The sequence below is a fragment of the Ciconia boyciana genome, chromosome 1 (assembly GCF_034638445.1).
Source record: "Ciconia boyciana chromosome 1, ASM3463844v1, whole genome shotgun sequence".
Taxonomy (NCBI): Eukaryota; Metazoa; Chordata; class Aves; order Ciconiiformes; family Ciconiidae; genus Ciconia; species Ciconia boyciana.
This window is the reverse complement of record NC_132934.1, coordinates 90,509,791-90,535,984: the sequence shown is the minus strand read 5'-3', so window position 1 is coordinate 90,535,984 and position 26,194 is coordinate 90,509,791. Positions and strand designations below refer to the sequence as shown.

General features: G+C 45.2%; 1 protein-coding gene across 7 annotated transcripts in view; it reads right to left on the bottom strand.

The window, feature by feature from the left end:
* B4GALT4 (beta-1,4-galactosyltransferase 4) overlaps positions 1-26,097 on the bottom strand; it is a 42,272-nt gene extending 16,175 nt beyond the window's left edge. Inside the window, exons 1-3 of one of the 7 annotated variants that reach the window (XM_072881891.1) lie at positions 25,823-26,097; positions 25,048-25,249; positions 3,431-3,910 (exon numbers count right to left, since the gene is read on the bottom strand). In XM_072881891.1, the coding sequence (XP_072737992.1) occupies positions 3,431-3,698 (268 nt within the window). In that variant the 5' untranslated portion in view covers positions 3,699-3,910; positions 25,048-25,249; positions 25,823-26,097. Of the gene's footprint in view, positions 1-3,430; positions 3,911-24,939; positions 25,250-25,472; positions 25,612-25,822 lie in introns of those variants that run through there. The other 6 variants (XM_072881909.1, XM_072881899.1, XM_072881881.1 and 3 more) reach the window with 6 other exon arrangements.
* Between the last annotated feature and the right edge of the window lie 97 nt (positions 26,098-26,194).

Sequence of the window (26,194 nt, the reverse complement as noted above, 5' to 3'; positions counted from 1 at the left end):
CCCTGTCTTCCAGCTCAGGGGGCTGGGTACCCAGAGAACAACTGGTCTTACTGTTAAAGACTGAGGCAAAGAAGGCATTAAGTACCTCAGCCTTTTCCTCATCCTTTGTCACCATGTTTCTCCCTGTGTCCAATAAAGGATGGAGAATCTCCTTAGCCCTCCTTTTGTTGCTAATGTATTTATAGAAACATTTTTTGTTGTCTTTTATGGCAGTAGCCAGATTGAGTCCTAGTTGGGTTTTGGCCCTTCTAATTTTCTCCCTGCATAACCTCACAACATCTTTGTAGTCCTCCTGAGTTGCTTGCCCCTTCTTCCAAAGGTCATAAACTCTCCTTTTTTTCCTGAGTTCCAGCCAAATCTCTGTGTTCAGCCAGGCTGGTCGTCTTCCCTGCCAGCTCGTCTTTTGGCACATGGGGATGGCCTGCTCTTGTGCCTTTAAGATTTCCTTCTTGAGGAATGTCCAGCCTTCCTGGGATCCTTTGCCCTTCAGGACTGCTTCCCAAGGGACTCTGTCAACCAGTCTCCTAAACAGGCCAAAGTCTGCTCTCCAGAAGTCCAAGGTAGCAGTTCTGCTGACCCCTCTCCTTACTTCTCCAAGAATCAAAAACTCTTATCATTTTGTGATTGCTATGCCCAAGACAGCCTCCAACCATGACATCACCCACAAGTCCTTCTCTGTTCACAAACAACAGGGCCAGCAGGGTGCCTTCCCTAGCTGGCTCGCTCACCACCTGTGTTGGGAAGCTTCCACACACTCCAGAAACCTCCTAGACTGTTTCCTCTGTGCTGTATCATATTTCCAGATATATGACATCTGGTAAGTTGAAGTCCCCCACGAGAACAAGAGCTAGTGATTGTAAGACTTCTCCCAGCTGCTTATAGAACATTTTGCCTGCCTCTTCATCCTGGCTGGGTGGTCTATAACAGCCTCCCACCATGATCTCTGCCCTGTTGGCCTTCCCCTGATTCTTACCCATAAACACTCAACCCTGACTTCACCATCATTAAGCTCTAGACAATCAAAACACTCCCTAACATACAGGGCTACCCCACCGGCCTCTCCTTCCTTGCCTATCCCTTCTGAAGAGTTTATAGCCATCCATTGCAGCACTCGAGTTGTGCGAGTCATCCCACCATGTTTCTGTGATGGCAACTATATGATAGTTTTCCTGCTGCACAATGGCTTCCAGCTCCTCCTGTTTGTTGCCCATGCTGCGTGCATTGGTGTAGATGCACTTCAGTTGGGCTATTGATCCCACCACCTTTTTTGGGGAAGGAGCCCTAATTCCTACGTGACCACTCTCAGGCACTTCTGTGGGTTCTAACACATTCATAACCCTTTTGTCTTTTCTGCCGCATGGATCTCCATCCCCTACCTCCACTGAAACAGCAGACCAAAGGACCTTGTTGGCACACTGTCCCTGAAACACTGGCATGCTGCCCTCAGGCTTGTCTCTAGTGAGCCTGGTTTTATCCTTTCCCCCTTCAAATCTAGTTTAAAGCTCTTTCAATGAGCCCTGCTAACTCCTGTGCAAAGATCCTTTTCCTCCTTTGAGACAGGTGTACCCCATCTGTTACCAGCAGGCCTGGTGTCATGTAGACAGACCATGATCAAAACCCCCAAAATTCTGCTGGTGACACCAGGCTTGGAGCCAGGTATCGATCTGCTGGCTCAGTTCCTGTGTCTTCCCTCATGATTCCCAGCAACTGGAAGGATAGAGGAGAACACTACTTGTGCTCCTGATCCCTTAACCAGTCGTCCCAAGGCCCTGGGACTTCTTGATTGCCCTCAGATTTCTAGTTGCAGCTTCATCACTGCCTACCAGAAAAATCAATAATGGATAATAATCTGAGGGCTGTACCAGGGTAGGAAGTTTTCTCTTCACGTCTTTTACCCGGGCCCCAGGGAGGCAGCAGACTTCCCTAAGAAGTGGGTCTGGTCTGCATACTGGGCCTTCTGTTCCCTTCAGAAGGGAGTCTCCTATGACAATGACCCAACTTTTTTTCTTTATGGAAGCGGTTTTGACTCAGGGTGTAGGCCACCTTAACCTCAGCGACACCTCCAAGCTAGATGAACCATTGTTGCTCGTCATTGTTTCGTTCCACTTGCAGAGCCTCATACCTGTTATGCAAGGGCACCTGGGAAGGTGGGGCAGTCACAGAGGAGACGCGCCTGCTGCACGGGGCAGGAACTCGTCACCATTGCCCCTATCTCTTAAGTCACTGTGTTCAGCCAGGTGGAGTGAGGATAGGGAATCCTCTGTATCGTGTGTCCTGTCTGCCTGTTGAGCCTTTCTCAGGGAAGGTAGGGTGTGATTCCAATACTTTATCTCTCTTGCACTCCCTGATACTCGTCGATCTACTCACCTCCTCCGGGAGCTCTGTCACTAAGTAGAGGAGTTCCTCTACCTGGGCACACTCCCACAGGCGTGCTCACTGCTGCCCTCCGGTACTGCCATAAAAGCAGGGCACAGCCTGCAGCCTGGCACCTGGGCAGCAGCGTGTTCCCACTGGAGCTCTGTCTGGGAAGCTGTGTCAGTCATGGTGGGTGCAGAGCTTAGAGAGGCCGTGGCTTTCTGCCAGGTGGATACCCTTGCTCCCTGGTCGAGCTGGCAGAGCTTCAGCGCCCTTCCTGCACACCTTTCTGCGCAAACTGCCACACCATGCCCTGTTTGCGGCACTCCTGGTCGCTAGTGCTCCCCAGGGTCTTCTTTTATACATGGTGGGGGTTGGCCGCCATTGCCCAGGTCTCATCAGCTGCTGTCACATGAGCTGCAGGCTCCTGGTGGCTCTCTCTGCTCCCCCTGAGGTTCCCCCGGTTTGGGAAGACTCCCCTGTGCACCACGCTGGAGCACTCCACTGTGGAGCAACTTCCCATCGGCAGGCAGATGTCCAGCCACATCCTGAGAAGCACGACTTCAGAATGTATAGCAGTTTTTGGGAAGACAAATGCCCATAACCATGAACACCACCCCTTCCTCCTTTCCCTGAGCTTTTATTGCTGAGCATGATAAATGGTATGGTCATATGGTATGGAATATCCCTACAGTCAGTTGAGGTCAACTGTCCCAGCAGTGTCCACTCTCAACCTCTTGCCCACCCCTAGCCTACCAGACTTTAGGGGGCCAGGGAAGAGAGAGAGACAAAGCCTCAACAGTGCGCAAACACTGTTCAGCAGTAGCCAAGTCACAGGTGCATTACCAAAGGTGTTTTAGCCACAAATGCAAAACACAGCACTATACGGGCTGCTATCCCAACCAGACCCAGCACAGTCACTTCCTCACCCAGAAGTACTTACTGCAACTAGTTGTGTTGTACTTGTTTCACAGGAAAAGTGTCTAACTGTAGAACAGCTAGTAAGAAAACCAAGTCAGCAGTACCAAAGCAGATGTAACTTGTTAGAAAGGAGTAGGAAAGCACCATCACTTACGCAGATATGGAGACAGAGCTGGGCAGTGACCCTGATATGACTTCACTGTAGGAACTTGCACAATTGATTCGATCTTCTCTTCCTTTTCACTGTCCTCCAGGCTAGTTACCTTTCCGAAATGCTCCACCATGCTCTTAGCTTTAGAAATTTCCTGTCTGGAGTCCACAAAGTAACTGAACGTGGCCCATAGCACCATCAAACACAAAGTGACAAGCACCAACACTTTGAACTTATAGAAGAGATGAAAGACATACAAGCTCAAGGCCATGGCTCTCCCTGATCTGCAAACTGCTTCCTCTGCTGTCACACCGAGGCAGGCCACTGCGCACGCAGTGGGTATGAAACCAAAGATCCTGAGAAGAACGTCACAGTAAGGAAGGAAAGCTGAAGGTAGGGAGGGCTGCCACACTTCCTGCAGTTTCGCAATTCATGGAGCCATGGCGTTGTTTGCTCTTCAAATGTCAGAAAATACGACTTAACCTGGACCAAAAAAAATAAAATAGGAAGAAGAGAGTTAGTTTCTACCGCCTGCTATTGCTGTACCTTCATAGACTTCATGAAAAGAGCTTATGACAGAACATGAAAGAAACAGCAAGTATGAACTACTAGTCAGAAACTAAGACACTGAGCTTTAGTCCTAGCTCAGCCGCAAACCAGCTGCATGACGTTAGGCAAATCACTTTCTTGCTTTGTTCTCCACTCCCAGTCTTTTTTTTTTCCTTCCCCAGATCAGAAAGTGCAACCACTACCCCATTTTTACAGTGTCTGGCACTGCAAAATGTGCCAGGCACTGTAAATGCCTATTTACAGTGCCTGGCAATACATAGGCTTTACTACTTCTATTCCTACCAAAATTAACAACAGCTGCAAGGCAAGGGATTCTGATGGCTTGAGTAAAGTCAACTCCCCCCACCAAAATGAAAACCACATGAAACTCTGCAGAATTAAACTGTTTTCTTCTGAAAGACAGTATTATTGGTGCTATGTTGCTCTGCACAATGCAGTGTGAACCCCACAATACTTGACTGGCATCAGAAATCATTCCTCCATATCTGCTGCCTGCCACTACCACCTTGTGGGTCTTTGCCTAATATTCCCTTCTCACATGCCACTGCAGGAGGCAAATCTTCCTGCTTTTCAAGGGAAAGGTTCAGTTTTCCGTGTTAGGTCTGTGAGGATCCAATCCTTTGTTCTGCTTCCTGCCCTCTTTCAAGAGCTCCATTTTCATACAGCCTTTCACTGCCATCATACTATAAAGTTACCATGCTAATACTTTTGTCTGTTATTATCATCTCATAGCAGAGAAAGAATGAAATTTTAATAAGAGAGCTTTGATATGGAAAATACTCAAGAAAATTGCCACCTGTGAGAAGAACAAAGACTGAGGCTAAGTGAAGCAAAGGCAGTGATTAATGACAATACACACAAAACAGTCTGGATCAAAGAGAAGAAACACAAAAACATGGAAGGTTATCTTATACCAGCTTTCAAAATATACATGAGACCCTATGGAGATATCGCAGGCAGAAGGAATACAGTAACTCTACATTCCCACTAGTTTAGCCCAGGTGTCTTCTGGAAAAGTTTGCTGATTCACAGGGATGTATGTGGGAGCCAGACCTAGGACTGACAAGATGAACTACTCTATGTACTGCCCAAGCTTCTCAGGTTCACTGGGAATGACCAGCTGCTGTCCCTCCTGGCAGGCACTACATGGAGTGGCTAACCCGCTCTCTCCATCCACATGCACCGCACAGTGCTGCTCTAAGGAAGCAACAGAAGAGTTTTCAGTGATCTTACCACTAACAGTGAAGGATCTCCATATCCACTTCAACCACAAGGGGGGGGGGGGAGACTACACCAGAGAAGAGAATATAATTTACAAGGAAAGGAGGGGAAAAAACAAAAAAAGAAAGGAAAAAAAGAGAGAGGAGAAGGAGAGGTTCTCAAGAGGAAAAAAAAAAAAGGAAAAAAGAGCACGCCATACAGTCATACTAATAACCACAGTTTTTTGGGGGGTTCTGCTGGGTTTTTTCCCCCTCTGGTCTTCAAGAGCACAAGGACAGAATCACCGAAACAAAGAAGAAGGGAAGCCTGAGCTCCTCTTAGTTCTCCCCTCCTTGTCTCCTGGCCCTCAAGACCACATTTTCCAATGAATTCTTTCTGTTCTTACGTAAATTACACTGGAGATCAACTGGGTCTCTGCCTCATTGTTTTAAAAGACACAGAAAAATTAGCTTAGTCCTCTCATTTACATCCTTTCTCCTGATTTTCCACATGGGAAATCATCAGAATAGCCTGTACAGTGTTGACAGCATGGGCCTCTACTACTCTCCGAAGGAAACCTGAGAATGAACAGAACTAGTTTTCCTTCTGTTGATACCTTAGCTCTGCAGAAGAAAACACCAGACACAGAGCAACACCTAACATCCAACTGACCTACAGAATAAGGAAATCTACACAGTTCAGGACAGCTATATACATCTAAAAAAGAAAAAAGAAAAAAATCAAGATGATCAGCAAATCTAAGCTACATGCTGATAGCACACTACTTCCTACTGTCAGCTTGTAATCAACAACTGGAAAACAACTTTGAGGGGCAGTCAGCAACACATTTCACAGATACGGTAAGCTCAACTACTTGTTTCTGAAGGTAATTCATTTTATGATGCTAAGAGGAATAAAACAGTATCAAGCTTCTGTGCTATCCAACAGAACAAATATACACTTCACACCCAAATGCAAACGAACCTCAAGCCTCGGTTATAAAAAACTTCACACTCCCTTAACACACCTCCTTAGTGTATTTACTTACATACTATGGTATGTATATATGTAGTATGCTATGTATATGTGTATATATATATGTAATACTATGGTAAAACCATACCTCCATCACTTCTCTCTCCTATACAGCCAAGACTGACAACAGAAGAGCGAACTAGAAACTTTTTTCTCCTTCTGCATCAGAGCTGTTCAATGAATTCTTACTACAGAATTAGCTGGCAGAGGTCTCGCATACCGCTAGAAGAACACTGCAGTCACTGCTGACAGCTACCCCAACAAGCCACGTTTCTGCAAACACTCCATACTCCTTTCACCACAACCCTGGGACAAGCAACATTCAGCCTCCACATCATGTACCACCACCACTGTGGCAGGAACAATACAGTCTCATATTAAAAATACACACTCAAAATAGTAACATCTCAGAACCACCACACATGCTCCAGAGGAGGCCCACTTCAAGAATTCTGGGGCATGCTTTCTGACAATCTGCTCCAAACACCAGATGATGCTAACCCTGAGCAGTGTGCATATGAGCTTATCTGCACCAGCTCACCTGGCAGCCTAATTCTCTTTCTGGTACCTGTCACACAACCTTTGTTATTTACAGCACAGGGTACAACACATGCTGGCTGAGAACTGGAGAGGGTACCGCTACCACTGTGAAACCCATTCTCAAGTCTCTGATCTTTCTGCAGCACTCAGCAACTTCATCCTGAGTATTACAAACAAATCTGGACTGGAAGGGTCTAGAGCACAAGTCTGATGAGGAGCAGCTGAGGGAACTGGGGTCATTTAGCCTGGAGAAAAGGAGGCTCAGGGGAGACCTTCTTGCTGTCTACAACTACCTGAAAGGAGGTTGTAGCGAGGTGGGTGTTGGTCTCTTCTCCCAAGTAACAAGCCATAGGACAAGAGGAAATGGCCTCAAGTTGCACCAGGGGAAGTTTAGGTTGGATCTTAGGGAAAATTTCTTCACCAAAAGGGTTGTCAAGCATTGGCGCAGGCTGCCCAGGGAAGTGGTTGAGTCACCATCCCTGGAGGCATTTAAAAGATGAGTAGATGTGGTGCTTAGGGACATGGTTTAGTGGTGGACTTGGCAGTGCTAGGTTAATGGTTGGACTTGATGATCTTAAAGGTCTTTTCCAACCTAAACGATTCTATGATCCTATGAATGCAACCAGATTGAGAGATTAATGGTGATTAATGCAGTCCCATAGATATCCCAAAGCCTGGAGATCAATGCAAGAACAGCAAGGATTTGTCCCCCTTATTTCCTCCCCCCCCCCAAAAAAAAAAGTGCTACACACAAATCTTCTTTTGACCTGCTAACCTTCCTACTGGTTCTGGGTTTTGTGAACAACTGTCCTAACACAGCCTTGGTGGTATTCAGAACAGAATTCATTAATTCAGAGAGATGATGGAGATGGCAGTGATGGAGGGGGATTCTCCAGCTTCCACACCCCTCAAGGGGAAGATCTAACAGATCTGTTTTACAAAAGCTTCATCACCTTTTAAAGAGTGTGGTGGTCCTGTGTATTTTAAAACCAGAGGCTGAAATGGACCCCTCACTCCACTGTTTTCCATACTAAGACAAACTACAAACAATCACTATCTCTAGGGTCCTGCAAGATCAGAATCTCCATAAGCCCCAAATACTAGTTTGTTTTAACCACTTTTTTTTTAATTACTCCTGCAGCTGCTGTCAGTAACCAATACTATTTATTCTGACAGTCTTTATTCTGCTTTTCCTCATAACAGCTGTAGGCTATAGCTGAAGTACTGAAACAATATACAAAACACACTACTGGGAATGCGGGCAGATGGGGGCAAGGGGACTAAGATGTCAAAAAGCAACAGGAAAAGAGGGAAGAGGAAAATTTCAATTAAGAAGAGAAACAAAAAGCACAGGGGAAGGGGGGATTCACTTTCCAGAAAACAGGACAGTCCAGTTTGCCCAGGAAAACAGATGAGAGTAATCACTGTTTTACAGTTAAGAAAAATTAATCAAAAACTTTCAAGTGGACTCAAGCAGAAAATGGATTAAACCCAGTTAAAAATCTCCCCATGTTTCTAGAGTCTCCATTCAATCAGTCTCCACAACAGGTGTGGAGGAAAAGTCCCCTAACTAAACAGGAAAATAAAAGTAAGTAGAAGGAAATTAAATGGGAAAACTACACGAATGGAAGGGAAGACAAAAATGCTGAGATTTTCAATGAATATATTTTGTTTCAGTAATTAATTTTACTCCTTACGTTTTGCTGAGTCTTGCTGGCAGACATACCATAATAATATAAATTAGCAGCCATGGTGCCCTAAGAGGTGACAGCAGAAATATCATATTGATACCCTTTGAGTTAAGTAGTTCCAGTTTTTAGCTCAACTAATGAGCAGTAAACAGGGTAATGTTTGTTTTTCACTATTGCCAGCTGAAACATCAGTGTGTGCCTTTCAGCCCAGCATTACTTCCTAGTTAGCTGTCATAAGCTGTCATACCAGGGAAAGACTTTTGCAGGACAGAAGTGATTCTGAACCACAGCTTTGTTCAAATTTCAGCTCGGTTGCTTAGGACTCTGATTCACAAGTGCAGCAACTGAGGAAATAATGGTCCAAAATGCTTTATCCTATTATCCCCCTGTGTATCATCACCAAAGCAATAGGGATTCAAATAAAAGAGAACATGTCCACCACCCCCCGTCAGTTTATGCTCTGCAATAGTTGTGTACAGGAAATCAGTGATAAGCTATATGAACCATCTGAGAACAGTAAACACTGTGGACCGCATGGGTAATATTAGTCTGTAATTATTAAATCAGAAGACCTTATAATTTGCTCATCTAAACTCTACGTGCAAGTTTCTATGGAATAATCTAAATTGCTGCCTTTCATAGCCTCTCAGTTACTGTGCAGTGTTCAGCATGAGGACAGAATTTCCTTCTCCACCACCTAACCCAAATGTGTTCCAGATTAACCTGGACTGAAAAGGACAACATAAAGTTGAGATACTGAAATTAATGTGTAGGGAATGACTAACAACAGGTGTTTGCTAAAAATCGATTTATTAAATTCATAGCCTCCTACTTTATCAAAGTGGACTGCATTCTTGAAAAAAGTTAAGACAGTTGCTTACCTCTGATGCGCAGACTAGTGTAAATGGGCTGTCCCCTCCCTTAAGCTCAAGGCCAGTGTTTTAATAACAAACCTCCCAGGCAAAACATCACTAAGCACTGCAGAGCACAGCAAACTGCAAAAACCAACACCGATCTTTAACATGTACAGCAGAAAAACGAGCATGATGCAGATCAGGTAAGCCAATATCGAGAACAGATGAATCAATATTGTGGTCCGCAACTATTAAAAGATATAAATTCCTTAATACACTCTGGTCAATCTGTTATCTCCTCGAACCCTTCAAGCCCCACGTTGGGTGCCAAAAAAGGACGTGGTTTAACCCCAGTTGACAACCAAGCACCACAAAGCCACTCGCTCACTCTCCCCCTCACCCCCCAGTGGAATGGGGGAGAGAATCTGAAGAGCAAAAGTAAGAAAACCCATAGGCTGAGATAAGAACAGTTTAATAACTGAAATAAAATAATAATAATTTAAAAATTGTAATGAAAAGGAAAACAAAAAGAAAGAGAGGAACAAAACCCAGGAAAATCAAGTGATGCAACCACTCACCACCTGCTGACTGACACCCAGCCTGTCCCCAGGCAGCGATCGCTGTTCCCCAGCCAACTCCCCCCAGTTTATATGCTTAGCATGGCGCCACATGGTATGGAATAGCCCTTTGGTCAGTTTGGGTCAGCTGTCCCAGCTATGCTCCCTCCCAGCTTCTTAAGCATCTCCAGCCTTCTCAGTCGGTAGAGCATGAGAAGCTGAAAAGTCCTTAGTACAAACTTAGTGACTTAGTACAAACACCACTTAGCAACAACTAAAAACATCGGTGTGTTATCAATATTATTCTCATGCTAAATCCAAAACACAGCACTATACCAGCTACTAGGAAGAAAATTAACTCTATCCCAGCCAAAACCAGGACACACCCCAAGAAATCCTTTTTTCCCCCCACAAATAAAATAAAAAATTAAAAATTAACTGTCCATGGAAAAAGACATAATGAAACATCGGGAAGCAGTCAGCAGTATTAGTCAGGAGAGCAAGCTTCTGAAATACTTTTTTTTTAAATATCAGGAGGAGCACACAGGTATAATATTGCTAAGGTACAAGGATGTTAAATGGTGAACATAAACTCTTAACTTACTGCACCAACCTTATTTCTACCCTCCTCCCCTCCTATTCAGTTAGGTGAAATCTCACACCTACCAATTTCCTTTGTCAGCTTTGCCAGATTCCTTTATAAGCAGATGTTACTAGAAGTTCACAGTACTTGCCTCTGACAAATATGCAGACCATACTACTGCCAGTGTGAACTATTTCACATAACTAAAACTACATCTTCACTGAGTTCTATGGCAGAGACAGAATGTTGCTCTTGCTTAAAATACACTTGAGCACTTCAACAGAGCAGCATCAATATGCATGAATGATCACAGCAATTAGTCACTTTCAACTCATCACAACACACACAGAAGGGCATAATTCGCATTTCAAAAACTTGCAGCTTGGTATTTTGATGTTTTCTATGGAGAATATAGTATGTATTTCAAAATGTGGAAAGCATGGAGATATTTTGGGTATTTTAAATGGAAAAACATACGCAAACCAGTTTACCCATCAGTTTACCTTACATTACTTCTTCATAGGTTAAAAGGTATTACTTTTTTTTCCCCTGAGACACAAGAATGGCATGTATACAGAAAGGCATGTCTGATTCTACTAACAAACAATAAAGAACTGTACCCTTATGAATGAAGGCAACTGAGAAACACAGTGAAGAGCTGGCACTTTTATGACTCCCACCAAAGATGGAGAACTCGTGAACTTAAAAGGACAGTAACTGGAAATAAAAGGACAAGCGAGAGGTTAAGCCTCAATAAAAACTTGCCTGTCAGAGAAACGAAAGGAAAACTTGATCATTGCCCCTCTGGAGGATGTTGTTTTACTATTTCACACTAAGGACTCTTCATTTGAAAAAGTGATTTTAAGCTTGCTGGTAAAAGATACCTGGGTTGCTAAGGCAGGCAGGTAACCCAGAGTCAAGAACACCAGAGTTTGGGCATTGTTATGGGCGGGGTGGGGAGGGGGAGTTAGGCCTAGGGCCTGCTGTTAAAAAGCCACACTTGGAGAAGTAGTATAAAAGCCAGAGTTGTAAGACATCCATAAAATCACTATTAATGGAATAGACTTAAAATACTGACTAGAATAGTCATGCAGAATCTACTCCAGCCTTAATAAAGCCCAACAGTCATTCTGCAATTCACATGAAATAATGAAGCAGATGCTTTGCACTTCATAACTTCCAATTAGATAAAATTAAACCCTTACAAATTCAGTACAGGTTGAGGATACACAAATCACAGTCACAGGATGGTTGAGGTTGGAAAGGACCTCTAGAGGTCATCTGGTCCAATGCCCCTGCTCAAGCAGGGCCACCTAGAGCCAGCTGCCCAGGACCATGTCCAGATGCCTTCTGGATATCCCCAAAGATGGAGACTCCACAGCCTCCCTAATCAACCTGTGCCAGGGCTCAGTGACCCTCACAGTAAAGTGTTTCCTGATGTTCAGATGGAACCTCCTGCATTTCAGTTGTGCCTATTGCTTCTGGTCCTGTTACTGGGCACCACTGAGAAGAGCCTGGCTCCATCTTCTTTGCACCCTCCCTTCAGGTATTTATACACATTGGGAAGTTCCTCCCTGAGCCTTCTCCTCTCCAGGCTGAACAGTCCCAGCTCTCTCAGCCTTTCCTCATAGGAGAGATGCTTTAGTCTCTTCATCATCTTCATGGCCCTTCGTTGGGCTCTCTTCAGTATGTCCATGTCTCTCTTGTACTGGGGAGACCAGAAATGGACATAGGACTCCAGGTGTGGCCTCACCAGTGCTGAGTAGAAGGGAAGGATCACCTCCCTCGACCTGCTAGCAATACTTTGCCTTATGTAGCCCAGGATACTATGTGCCGCCTTTGCCACAAGGGCACATTGCTGGTTCACATTCAGCTTGGTGCCACCAATGCTCGGTCCTTTTCTGCCAAGCTCCTTTCCAGCTGGGTGGTCCCCAGCATGTAATGGTGCATGGGGTTGTTCTTCCCTCTGGATGGCAACACAACCCTCTGGCGTATCTGTCACTCTTCACAATTTGGTGTAGTCTGCAAACTTGGTGAGGGCACACTCTGCCCCATCATCTAGATCATTAATGAAGATGTTAAACAGGACTGGACCTGGTATGGACCCCTGGGGTACACCACTACTTACTGACCTCCAACTAGACTTCATGCTGCCTCTAGGCCCAGCTGTTCAGCCAGTTTTCAATCCACTTCACTGTCTGCTTATCCAGCCCATACATCAACAGCTTCTCCATGAGGATCTTATGGGAGACAGTGTCAAAGGCCTTCCTGAAGTCCAGGCAGGCAATACCCAGTGCTCTCCCCTCATCTACCAGGCCAGTCATTTCATTGTAGAAGGTTATCAAATTGGTCAAGCATGACTTCCCCTTGGTGAATCCACGCTGAATACCCTTGATAATTTTCTTGTCCTTTATGTGCCTGGAAATGGTTAGCTGCTCCACCACCTTCCAAGGTATCGAGGTGAGGCTGACCAGCCTATAGTTCCCTGGGTCATACTTCTTGCCCTTCCTGAAGACAGTAGTGACATTTGCTTTCCTCCAGTCTTTGGGCGCTTCTCTCAGTCACCACAATCGATCAAAGATTATCAAGAGTGGCCTGGCAATGACATCAGCCAACTCCCTCAGCACTCATGGGTGCATCCTATCATGGCCCATGGACCTGTGCATGCCCAGTTTGCTTAAGTATTCCCTGACCTCTTAAGTAATCCTCTTCCACCAAGGGTACACCTTCCTTGCTCCAGCCTTTCCTCCTGGTCTCTGGGACCTGGAATTCCTGAATCCCAGTCTTGCTAGTAAAGACTGAGGCAAAGAAGGCATTCAGTAGCTCAGCCTTTTCCATGTCCTGCATAACCAAGTCCCTCATCTCATTGACTGATGGGCCCACATTTTCCCTTGTCTTCCTTTTGTTATGTATGTACTTATGGAAGCCCTTCTTGTCATCTTTGATATCCCTAAATCATGGCTAATATATTGTCTGGGGGGGTGAAAGAAGACCACCCAGTCAGACATTAAAACATGTGCTAACAATAATTCCATCAAAAATTCAATACTAAACAAATCTTGCTACAAACAATAATTCCCAAGATGCTGGAAGTGTGTTTCTTCCTTCTTTTATACTTTGTAACTCAGGGTGACTATCCCTCAAATATGGGTGGGAAAATGTCTGTGGCGCAACTAAACTCTTCTCATAGCACTCAAACCTGACTCTAGCTAGATCTGACCTTCAAAGGTAGCAAGAAACTTTCATAGGAACATGAAGTGCAACTCTTCTTGTGAAATAAATTCTCAGTGAAGCATAACCAAACCTAGTTTAGAAAGTTACAGCTGACTATAAGGGCACAGCACTTCAGGCCACAAGGTTAAAATCACCACGATACCCATTTCAAAATCCATGAAAAAAATTAAACAGAAAACACATAGTTATCCAAATATGACATCAGCCAGAATTCCAAAATCAATGAAAAATGAGAAAGGTCTCCATCTATATGTAGACATATTCATATCTAGACAGACACTACAAACACAATTCTAAATATATCCATGATCACACAGAGGCACGTAAATACTGCATGATCTGCATTCCCCAACATCATATCAGTACTGATAACTGTCCCTGTGCTCTGCAGCTTGTCTGGCAACTCAAGTTCTGTAGCCTGATACGTTTTTGAAACATATGCCAAACCCTGCTTACTTGCTGCAAGGTTCCCAGCACTGTTCAGAATAGCCTACCTGTAGGAACCGATCAAAAATGCAGTGCTACATGACTCACCCCACGAACAGGGGGTTTCAGTTCCGATACTTGAGCCTGTTGGCATGAACATGAAGCCCTAACTTGCTCTCCATCCAGGCAGCCCAAAGTAGCAAGCAAGGTTTCAGTATGGACAAGACTTCTTCCTAAGCAAACCCATGTGCAGTGGGCATTTGCCTAGCAGCTTGATTGAAACCACTAGCATTACCAAGCTCAGAGATACCCTGAAATTTTAGCTTAAAGGCCGTTCTTTTTCATCTAGGCAAAATTCCTAGGTAGAGAAGGACAATATCAGCAGGAAGACGGATTACTGGTAGCCCTGACCTACATATTGGTGAAGGAAAGTAATCTTATAAACAAAATTTGTTATGTATTGGAGTTGATAAAAAGTCTTTTTTTTTCCCCAAACATTTATTTTTCCCTATATGTTTTTAGATAAAAATTGTCATCATGATAACTATGCTAAAGCCTAGAGTCACACAATTACTTATCAAAAAAGTTACATTTAGGCAGAAAGTATATTCTCACTGATTACTTATACTGTTAAATTTTATTTTTAATGTATTTGTATTTAAAATAGTTCACCCTGTATGGAACATCTGCAGAATAGCTCCAAAAAGATACTTTCATTTGATGCATGGAAAATTAATTTTTAATTTACACAAACGAACTTTCTGACTCCACCTGTCTCACACTGCCCAGTAAGGACAGGTTTCCTATAATGCAGGATTTTCCAGAAGCCCCTGCCTCTTCCTCATGCTCACACACAAATTCACAGACAGCAGAACAGGTTCAGCAGCAAAAAGGATTCACTTCAATCTAACTTTAAAAACCCTCATAAGTTCAAGCAGAAAATGAAGCATGAAGGAGTTCCTTGGGACTGCATTTATCAGCTCTGTACTATTACTTAGTATTTTAACTAGGCCAAAGTCAAAAGCAGCAATAGGTTAGTTCTGGGACTATCATGAAGCAGTATAGCAATCTTCTTCATCAAACCCTCCAAGAAAGAATTAAATTCTTTACAATTGACAAGGTAGAAAGGTCACTGTACAGCATCAGCTTTTCTATGAAAGACAGTTCAAGTCCTCAAGTTTTACAGGAGTCTAAACCTGCTCCTTTCACAGGCATTTCCTTCTTTTAGGCAGATTAGTTTTTTAATAGGGCATTAAGCGAATACTTTTCAACACCTCTTTTATACACCACTTTTATAATCCTATTACCTCTTCCTATTAAAAAAACACCAACTGCACTGAGAAACGGTGAAGTCATGGGCTATTTAAAAAAAACAAACAAAAACCAAACAAAAGAAACCCAATCCTCAAACACCCTTTCCACTTCTCAGGATTTCAAGCCAAATGAAGCAAGCACATTAAACCACTCACTGCTGCTGCCACATCCCTCCTTCCTGTAGAGCAGTCACTCGGAGAAGTATGGAGAGCGCTACGCAAGCAGCAGACACTTTTCATCCAGGAAACCCCACACCACAAAGAGACCTCTGTTACCTCTCACATGCTGCAGGAAAAAGTCAGCTCAAAACTCACAGGATGACTGGAAGGGAAAAAAAAAGGCCAACACATCCCACTTTTCCCCAGCCCTAAGAGGCTCCCTAGTGCCATCCCACACACCCCTCACTCAGCTCATGTCCCAGCCCCAGAGGGCAGACAGCCTCTCTCCTTTCCTCCTGGCACAGCAGAACCAGCATGGGGGCACTCAGGCATATATCTCGGCAGAGCACTGTGCCAGAAGCAATACTGCATACAAATAATTACTATAACAAACCATCCGATTAGAAACAAAGGCTCAAGACTTTGCTCCTAAAAGCAAACCACAATTTCTATTGGAGCCTTTTTGGTATCTGCTCCACTTGGAGATTTTTAGTATTAGAGATGCCATTCTTCTTATGTAGATCAAGCTGCCCACCCTCCTGTCCATACCTGTGCAGAAGTCCAGGTGCTCCCACGGCACTGCTCTCCATTACCGCACAGACATCCTTGCCAGTGACACCACAGACAGAAGCGTGTACTTTATGCAACGGTCTTTCAACCAGCCTGGCTTACTGACCAGTCCCATCACAAAAGGTAACATTATTACAAGGTTGTCCCTCACTGGTGCTTCTTCCACCACTTTGCCCCATAACACTCCTCCAGCAACCCTGCAGAATCAGCAGGATGGAAACAATGGAGGTGTGTCTGCCATCTTGCTCATCTGGGGCTCTTGATGTTACCAGGGCAGCAGCACCACAGTGTTAGCCGTGCTGGCCCAGCTCCGGTCTGGCACACAGCTTCCTCTCCAGCTTTCTTGTAGGCCTCCTTTAGGTACTGGAAGGCTGCTATAAGGTCTCCCCGCAGCCTTCTCTTCTCCAGGCTGAACAAGCCCAACTCTCTCAGCCTGTCTTCATAGGAGAGGTGCTCCAGCCTTCTAATCATCTTTGTGGCCCTCCTCTGGACTCACTCCAACAGGTCCATGTCCTTCTTATGTTGGGGACCCCAGAGCTGAATGCAGTACTCCAGGTCGGGTCTCACAAGTGCAGAGTAGAGGAGGAGAATCACCTCCCTCAACCTGCTGGTCATGCTTCTTCTGCTGCAACCCAGGATATGGTTGGCCTTCTGGGCTGCAAGCAAGCATTGCCGAGTCATGTTGAGCTTCTCATCCACCAACATCCAAGTCCTTCTCCTGAGGGCTGCTCTCAATCCATTCTTCACACAACCTGTATTTGTGCTTGGGATTGTCCCAACCCAGGTGCAGGACCTTGCACTTGGCCTTCTTGAACTTTATGAGGTTCGCATAGGCCCACCTCTCAAGCCTGTCCAGGTCCCTCTGGATGGCATCCCTTCCCTCCAACGTTTCAACCACACCACACAGCTTGGTGTCATCGGCAAACTTGCCAAGGGTGCACTCAATCCCACTGTCCGTGTCAAAGATGTTAAACAGCACCGGTCCCAATACCAGCCCCTGAGGAACACCACTCATCACTGGTCTCCACTTGGACACAGAGCCATTCACTGCAACGCTTTGAGTGCAACCATCCAGCCAATTCCTTATGCACCGAGTGGTCCATCTGTCAAATCCATGTCTCTCCAATTTAGAGACAAGGATGTCGCGCAGGACAGGGTCAAATGCTTTGCAGAAGTCCAGATGACATCAGTTGCTTCTGCCAATGCTGTAACCCCATCGTAGAAGGCCACCAAATGTGTCAGGAATGATTTGCCCTTAGTGAAGCCATGTTGGCTGTCATAAATCACCTCCTTATTTTCCATGTGCCTTAGCATAGTTTCCAGGAGGATCTGCTCCATGATCTTGCCAGGCACAGAGGTGAGACTGACTGACCTGTAGTTCCTCAGGGTCTTTTTTCCCTTTTTTAAAAATGGGGGTTATGTTTCCCCTTTTCCAGTCAGCAGGAACTTCACTGTTGGCCTTCACGGGAACTTCACAGTCATGGCCTGCCATGACTTCTCAAATACGATGGATAGCAGCTTAGCAACTTCATCCGCCAGCTCCCTCATGTCCCATGGACTTGTGCACCTTCAGGTTCCTTAGATGGTCTCAAACCTTATCTTCTCCTACAGTGGGCAGTCTTTCCTTACCCCAGTCCCTGCCTTTGCCTTCTGTGACTTGGGTGGCATGGCTTGAGCACTTGACAGTGAAGACTGAGGCAAAGAAGTTGTTGAGTACCTCATCCTTCTCCATATCCCAGGTAACCAGGTCTCCCATTTCCTTCTGGAGAGGGCCCATATTTTTCCCTAGTCTTCCTTTTATCACCAACATACCTATAGAAGCTTTTCTGTTGCTCTTGACGTCCCTGGCCAGATATAATTCTATTAGGGCTTTAGCTTTCCTAACCTGATCCCTGGCTGCTCAGACAATTTCCCTGTATTCCTCCCAGGCTACCTGTCCTTGTTTCCACCCTCTGTAGGCTTCCTTTTTGTGTTTCAGTTTGACCAGGAGCTCCTTGTTCATCCATACAGGCCTCCTGGCATTTTTGCCTGACTTCCTCTTTGTTGGGATGCATCAATCCTGAGCTTGGAGGAGGCGATCCTTGAATATTAACCAGCCTTCTTGGGCCCCTCTTCCCTGCAGGGCTTTATCCCATGGTACTCTACCAAACAGATCCCTGAAGCAGCCAAAGTCTGCTCTCCTGAAGGCCAGGGTAGTGAGCTTGCTGTGTGCCCTCCTCGCTGCCCTAAGGATCTTGAACTCCACCATTTCATGGTCACTGCAGCCAAGGCTGCCCTTGAGCTTCACATTCCCCATCAGCCCCTCCTTGCTGGTGAGAACGGGTCCAGCATAGCACCTCTCCTTGTTGGCTCCTCTATCACTTGAAGAGGGAAGTTATCATCACCACGTTCCAGAAACAGACCAAGGTGCATTTGTGGGGCCTGATTAGAATAACAACCACTGCCAGCTAAAACATTCCAGTTGTGTGGAGAATATAAACAGATATGCTGGCTCCACGCTCTTTCCTTTCTATTTATTATTTGGTAACTGCTTGATAGTGAATGCAAAAGAACTGGCAGCTCCAACTCCCTGAATTACAGATAAAGAATGCATAACACACCAGGAAATAACCTAGATATTTAGCTTACATAACTTATTGTCTCCATGCTTGTGGAGATCATGAAAGAAGTGACTGCAACAGATGAAAATGAGGAAAGGCTTGGCAGGCAAATGCAATAAATCCATTTCATATAAAAGGAACATCATAGCAGAAAAGCACTGAAAGAGGACTCTCCATACATCTTTAACTCTGACATGCAGGACAGATAAGGAAATAGGAGTGTCTCAGTATCTCACCTATCCCTAACAGGGACACCATTGTTCTTCCATCCAATGTTACCCCAAACAAGGAGTGCTATTCCTGTGTTCCAACCTGCTTTGGTTTATGATCAAAGAGCTGAACAACTTGCTCCACAGTGAATGTACTGGACAAAAGAAGCAGTCCCTGAGCACTGGTATGCGTGAAGTCCATTGTCCTCTGAATGTGTGTCACTCCTTCACTTCCCCCTCCCCAACAGGGCAAGGGGAGACAGTAAGATGAAAAAGCTCATGGGTTGAGATAAAGACAAGGAGATCACTTGTCAGTTACTGTCACAGGCAAGATAGACTCGACTTGGGGAAAATTAATTTATTGCCAATTAAAAATAGAGTAGGATGATGAGAGACAAAGACTACACCACTTTCCCTCCACTCCTTCCCAGGCTCAGCTTCACTCCTTCATTCCCACCTCCTCTACTCCCAACCCCTCAACAGTGCAGGGGGATGGGGAATGGGGGTCAGTCCATAACAGCTCCTCTCTGCCACTCCTTCCTCTTCACATTTTTCCCCTGCTCCAGTGTGCGTCCTTCCCACAGGGTAGAGCCCTTCATGAACTGCTCCAGCATGGGTCCCTTCCATGGGCCACAGCTCCTGCCAGAATAGCTGCTCCTGCGTAGGCTCCTCTCCACAGGCTGCAGTCCCTGCCAGGAGCCTGCTCCAGCATGGGCTCCCCACCGGCTGCAGCTTCCTTCAGGGCATGTCCATCTGCTGCAGCATGGGGTCCTCCATGGGCTGCAGGGTGGAGATCTGCTCCGCACCAGGAGTGCCTCCTTCTCTGATTTTGGTGTTCACAGAGCTGTTTCTCACTTTTTTTTGGCTGGGTTTCCCCTCCCCTCAGAGCTGCTGCACAGCATTTTGCTCTTTATTAAAATACATTTTCCCCTAGGCATCACCAGCTTGGCTGGTGGGCTCAGCCTTGGCCAGCGGTGGGTCCACTTTGGCATTGGCTAGAGCTGGCTGTCTTCAGCACAGGAGCAGCACCTGGATTCTTCTCACAGAGCCCACCCCTGCACTACCACCCCTGCTGCCAGCACCTTGCTACCTACACCCAATACAGCATTTCATTTGCTGAAGTGAAATACTGACTTAAAAGTGGTTTAAGAGACCCAGAGCATTGCTTGAGATGTATGTCTTCTTAAGGATTACTCATACCTATTTACTCAGAATGTGTGTCATTTTCTGACTACTAGTACACCCAGGTGAGAGTCCTCTCCAGCCTGTAGCTCCAGCCACAGCACATACCTGTGAGCTTCACTGTCCTCTACTGACATCCAGAATAGTAACTACACACTTCTACCACCTCAGATTAACCAACTGACACTTTCTGACTGTTCATCTAGACAGTCATTGCTACATGGCATAATTATTCTGCCACAGCTATGCAAATCTATCTTCAGGTAGACAAACTTGAGGCAACAATTTCACCAATCCAGAAGAAGTTTCAGCTGACATTTTCACTTAATACAAGGCCCTAGAGGAATCTTGGCTTTAGCATTACTCTTGTTCCAGTGCTTTATGTCTATCTCAGATAGTGGATATACAGCTACTTTTAACATTTCCAGACAATTTGGTGATGTCAGCAAGCAGCAGACATTTTATATAGTCACGTTTCACTTATAAAACAGAGGCCCAACCCTTGGCAAATACTCAGCACCTAAAACATTACATTAAGATTTCTTAGATTACCAAAGGAAAAGCTTATGCTTTCTTTACTAAGCAAGTACAGAGCCTTCGCTGCAAATGACCCAACATCACTATCAAGCACAGGCCAATTAAGCGGGTGCTACTCAATACTTCAGTACAGCTTTTACTTTCCTAAGATGTAATGAACTCTGATTTTATGCTAGGAAATGCAATCTAACATCTCCAGGCCAAGAAACACATTTATGAATGGCCTCTCTTGTTACACAACTACAGCTGAGCCACTGACCTCACTGTAAAAGACACAACACTGTCAGACTGAGTGAGTGCAGTCAAAGAGACAGACCAAGGCATACAGCAAACACTACTGGCACACCCTGTAATGACCTAACTGCTTACCACAGAAGTATCTTTTAAAAAGATACAGCACAATTTAAAAACTCCTACCCCCCAAGGTCAGTGGAATATCCTGAAAAAAAGCACATGGTAAAACAGATTTCCGTGAACACAGGCAGCTCATGTATAGTGGAAAGTTAAGGTCATGATTCAACTCAGCAACACCCTATCTTTTTCTGGCAGCTGCTGCCTTGCTGGAGTGGATGCCAGATGTCAGAGACCCTTCCACTTTAAAAACAACAACAAAAAACACCAAAAACCACACCACCCTCAACACATTTCTGGCCAAATTCCTCACTCACCTCTCTCCTGCACAAAAATAACATCTGAGAAAAACACTATATTAAAACAGTGCACATTCTTATTTTAGCTTTAAGTACTTCACAATGAATTTTTTAAACCGAAGTGTCAACCTCAGATAGCCAAAGCAATACAGGGCAGAAGTTGAGGTAGGAAGTATAGACCTGTGGCTACTTAACACATTTATAATTTTCAGTTTACAAGTATCTATGAACACATTTGTAAAAAAAATGAAAACTAATAAAGTTGTACATGTATTATGAATGCATAACTAAGAATAGAATCCCATTATTTGTTTCTCACGGAGGTACTTCATCATGAGAACTGCACCATAGACATTCCAGTTGAAGCCTTCCTTCGACATGAACAGATTTTACTTTTTTTTTTAATTTTTGCAGCCTTATCTCAGTAAGGATTACAAATTGTCAGTGCCTACTGCAAAGACATCTATCAAGAAACTGTGTAGATGGCATGACTTTGTTAAGCTGTTAAATGTACAGGACCTTTTCCACATTAGAATACATTTTACACTTATGCCAATTTTCAACCAATCTGCAGATGGATTTTTATGCAGGAGAAAAGTTTCAAACATACAATTTAAGAGCTCTAACTCACATTCTTTGAACGTGTTATGGCCTAGAACAGCGTCTGACAGAATTCAAAACTGTTCCACAAATCTAGTTCAACGTAGCAACAAGCAATTTTAATCAAATGCTTGTGGAAGTAATTCCAAAAACATATCCCCTAAGAATCAGGATACTATTAAACCTTTTGGACAAGCAGCTCAGTAAAGTTTCAGGCAGTGGGAGATAGTGTATCACTCTTCCTCGACTCGATTATTAATCTCTTTCCCCCCCACCTCCCCTACTCCCTCAGGCTTAAAAAGCTCCTGTCCCTCTACAACCCTCCTCACCCAAGCAGCAGCCAGGCTCTAGCTCTTTCCAGGAAGAAGAGAGCAGGTCGAGGGGGATGATACTTAACTCAGAAGCAGAGTAGGGGAAGTGGCTCCTTTCCAACCCTTCACTTCTCATTACTGCGCAGGTATTACCCCTCCCCATCTCACTGCTGAACTCTTGCAGCTAATTTTATTCTGTCAGCTACAGAACTGAAGACTGAGGGTGACACAAGATTAGTGCTGCAGATGTCCCAGCAACATCAGATCCAAAAATGTTGCTATTATTTATAACTGCGTACATTTAGAATAATCATATCAGTTTAAAAGGATTATCCGAGTTATAATGCATGATAACTTTATCCCACAATTCACTGCCTGACAAATAAATATTACCCAGTTGTTGCTCTCAGCAGCAGCACCGCATATATGCTAAAAAATATTTAAGGACACAAAGATGACAATGATAGCTGTAAGGCATGTTACTTGTACATATGCCAAAGCACTTCCAACAGGAAAAAAAGGCAGAGAGACACATTACTTATAAAAACCCCTAAATACGTTAAAAACTATAAAGAAAAGAGTGATGGAAGCTCTCCCCTGTTGTTTTACAAAATTTTCAAGTCCCATTTTGTCATGGTTTAGCCCCAGTCACCAATTAAGTACCACACAGCCACTCGCTCACCCTCCTCCCCCGGTGGGATGGAGGAGAGAATCGAAAGAGCAGAAGTAAGAAAACTCATGGGTTAAGATAAGAACAGTTTAATAATTGAAATAAAATAACAATAATAAATTGTAATGAAAAGGAAAACAACAAAGAGAAAGAGGAACAAAACCCAGGAAAAACAAGTGATGCAACCACTCACCACCCACTGACTGACACCCAGTCAGTCCCCGAGCAGCAGCCCTCCAGCCAACTCCCCCGAGTTTATATACTGAGCATGACATCATATGGTATGGAATATCCCTTTGGTCAGTTTGGGTCAGCTGTCCCAGCTGTGTCCCTTCCCAGCTTCTTGTGCACCTCCGAGTATAGGAAGCTGAAAAGTCCTTGACTTAGTACAAACACTGCTTAGCAACAACTAAAACATCAGTGTTATCACATTATTCTCATACTAAATCCAAAACACAGCACTATACCAGCTACTAGGAAGAAAATTAACTCTATCCCAGCTGAAACCAGGACACATGTATACACAGCACAAAAAACAGCCTCTGAAGCAAAAAAACAGCTAGCCCAGCTAGCCCTGTTGCACACCTGCTGGGTGATTTTTGGACTACATATTTGCCTAAACAAGCAGGTTTCTAACTGAACTCTTGCATCAAGCCAGGCTTCGAATCTCCAGGCATACCACCTTCGAACTAGCAAAACCCAAGTTCACCAAACTCATTCAGGCAACTTAGGTTTAGGATCATATAATAAAAAAAGTAGAAATCAAGCACCCCTCAACTTCTATTTTTTTCCTACATATTACTTAAAAGAGAAGAATGTGACAACTCAAACCAGAGGAAAAAAGAAAAACCCAAGCCTTCCAAAGTTGAAGTAACAAATTTCTTACTTCTAACTGAAAAGTATTTGTGAAAATGAAATACAGCTGTTACAAAAGTGACAAGGAAATACCTACGTAAATCAAAAACAAGACCAATCATACTTAAAGAAAGCGTTTATTAAGAAAACTCATTTATAGTAACAGTATCTTGGATGAAAGGTGATATACTTCACAGTGTTAAAGAAAGGTTCACGAAACATTACCTAAGTTGAATAGTGACAGAGAATACTATAAAACTCTGAAGCCATGCTTTTCAGTATTCTAAATTTAATCAGAGTATTTGTAATTAACAACATAAGATTTACAGAATCAACACTGAATTGCAGAGAAAAAAAGTCTTTAGAGCATCTCACACTAACTACCAACCTTACTGATAAAAAGTGTAGATATTTAAAGTTAAAGAATGTGAACAGGTCCCAAAGTTTATTTCTTTGTTTTTTTTAATGTAAGCCATCTCAGTAACATCAAGCTTTCACCTTCCTTTTCTCTAATCCCCTTTGTTGAAAACTGAGCTCTTCTATACTGACTCAGCTGTCCCTTGGGAACTTCCATAGCTGTTAAGTGAAACGGTGGAAAGAGTGTTAAATCGACAAGAGATCTTCATTGTTAACTCTTTGAGACAAGCAGGTATTACTAAGAAATTTAATATATGCAGTCTCCTTTTTGACTATTACTACCATATTGCTGTAAAAATCTTAAGTCTACAAGGTTTCTAATCATACCAGAGCTATACTTTAAAAGCATTTGTATTATGACTCAGAAACCAAACCTTCTCAAATACCTCCGCTAGCAGCCCCACTTCTGCTTTCCCTCAATTCCTACAAACACACTTCCATCATTGCTAGCCCACCTGGGGCATTTTCATAAAATGAGCACTCCCATGAACCTGTGCAAGTTTCTTCTCAAGCCCTCTGATCACTGTTCTGGCTCCTCCAAAATAACATCTCAAGCAATGAGTGAAGGAGTTTATATCTCATCAGTGAGAAAATTTTAGTGAACAGCATCACTTGCCTGTGTTCCAGTTTCTCCATGTGTGAAAAAGAGAAAAAAACACCAAGTACTGAATTTACTTTACCACAAAAGCATTCAAAAGCTTTAGTTAAAATAAAAACACCAGTGCACTACATCCATCCTCCTGACTTACCATCTCTGAGCCCAACACAGTTAAGTACTTCCACCTGGTACATAACTTTTAGATATGTAACTGCTCCCAATTATATCAGTGACAGTACACTGCGATGAAATTATGTACCGGTTTATGTACTTGCAGGATCACATCCCCAAGTCCTGCCTTTGATGTTCGTGAGCGATCACTGCAGAGGGACGCCCTGCAGAGGCAGGGGACAGCCTAGAAGCGATGAGCTGCGGAAGGCGAGCCGAAGTTTCCTCCACGTCCCAGACGCTCAAAGTATGAGGCACAACTAAGCAAACCCCCTCCGCTCTTTCGCTACGGACTTAGAACCGAAACACAGTCCGGGAATTAGTTATCCCCACCACTCATTGCCACCTTTTTACCCCTCCCTCCGCGATTCAACCCACTCCCGACACCCCGCTCCCTCACCGTACTCCCACTCCCACCGCCGCTCCTCTCTCCGCCCGCGGCGGCCGGAGGCAGGCCCGCCCTCACGGCAGGCAGCTCCCTACCGCGCTCCCCCGCTTTTTAACCGAAACTCGTACTTACGAGGCCCGCGCCTGAGGGCGCCCACGGGCCGGACGCCTCTCGCCCCCGGGGCCACAGGGACACGCCGCACGCTCCCGGCGCGGCCGCGCGCCCCCTGCCAACAGCCGCCCCCGCGCGCAGGCGCCCTGCCGCGCGCGCCCTCTCCCCTCACCGCGCAGCGCCGCGTGCCGGGGGCGGGGCGCGCGCGCCCAACGGCTGCCGGGGGACCGCGCCGCCGCGGCGGCTGGGGGGGGGGGGGGCGAGGGGCGAAATGGAGGTGAGGCGGCGGGGCCGGGGCGTGGGGGAGGCGGGCCCTTCCTTCGCGAGGGGAACGGGGAAGGGGTGACGGGCCGCAGCCGGCACTTACCTGTCGGCCGCGCTCCGCACCGCGGCGGCACCGCCGTCGACCCCAGCCCCCGCCGCTAACCATAGAGCGCAGGGATAGAGCGGCCGCCTCCCTCCACGGAGACCCCCGCCGGAGGGATAGAGCGACCCCGCGGTGACGGTCGTTGTCTTCCCCGCCACGGCAGCTCTTCGGCGGGGCTGGGAGCAGCGGTCCTTATCCGCTTGTTTGCTTTAGGATTTCAGAGCAAACTCGGGAGGCCTAACGTTATCGGCACAGGTCAGATGGTGCCGGCGGCTCAGCACGCCCGGGGTGTTCGTGGCTGGGTGCCAGAACTCTTGCTATTTGCTGGAATGCAGAAGTGCGTGGACTTTTTGAAGCTGCAGGGGAGCTTTG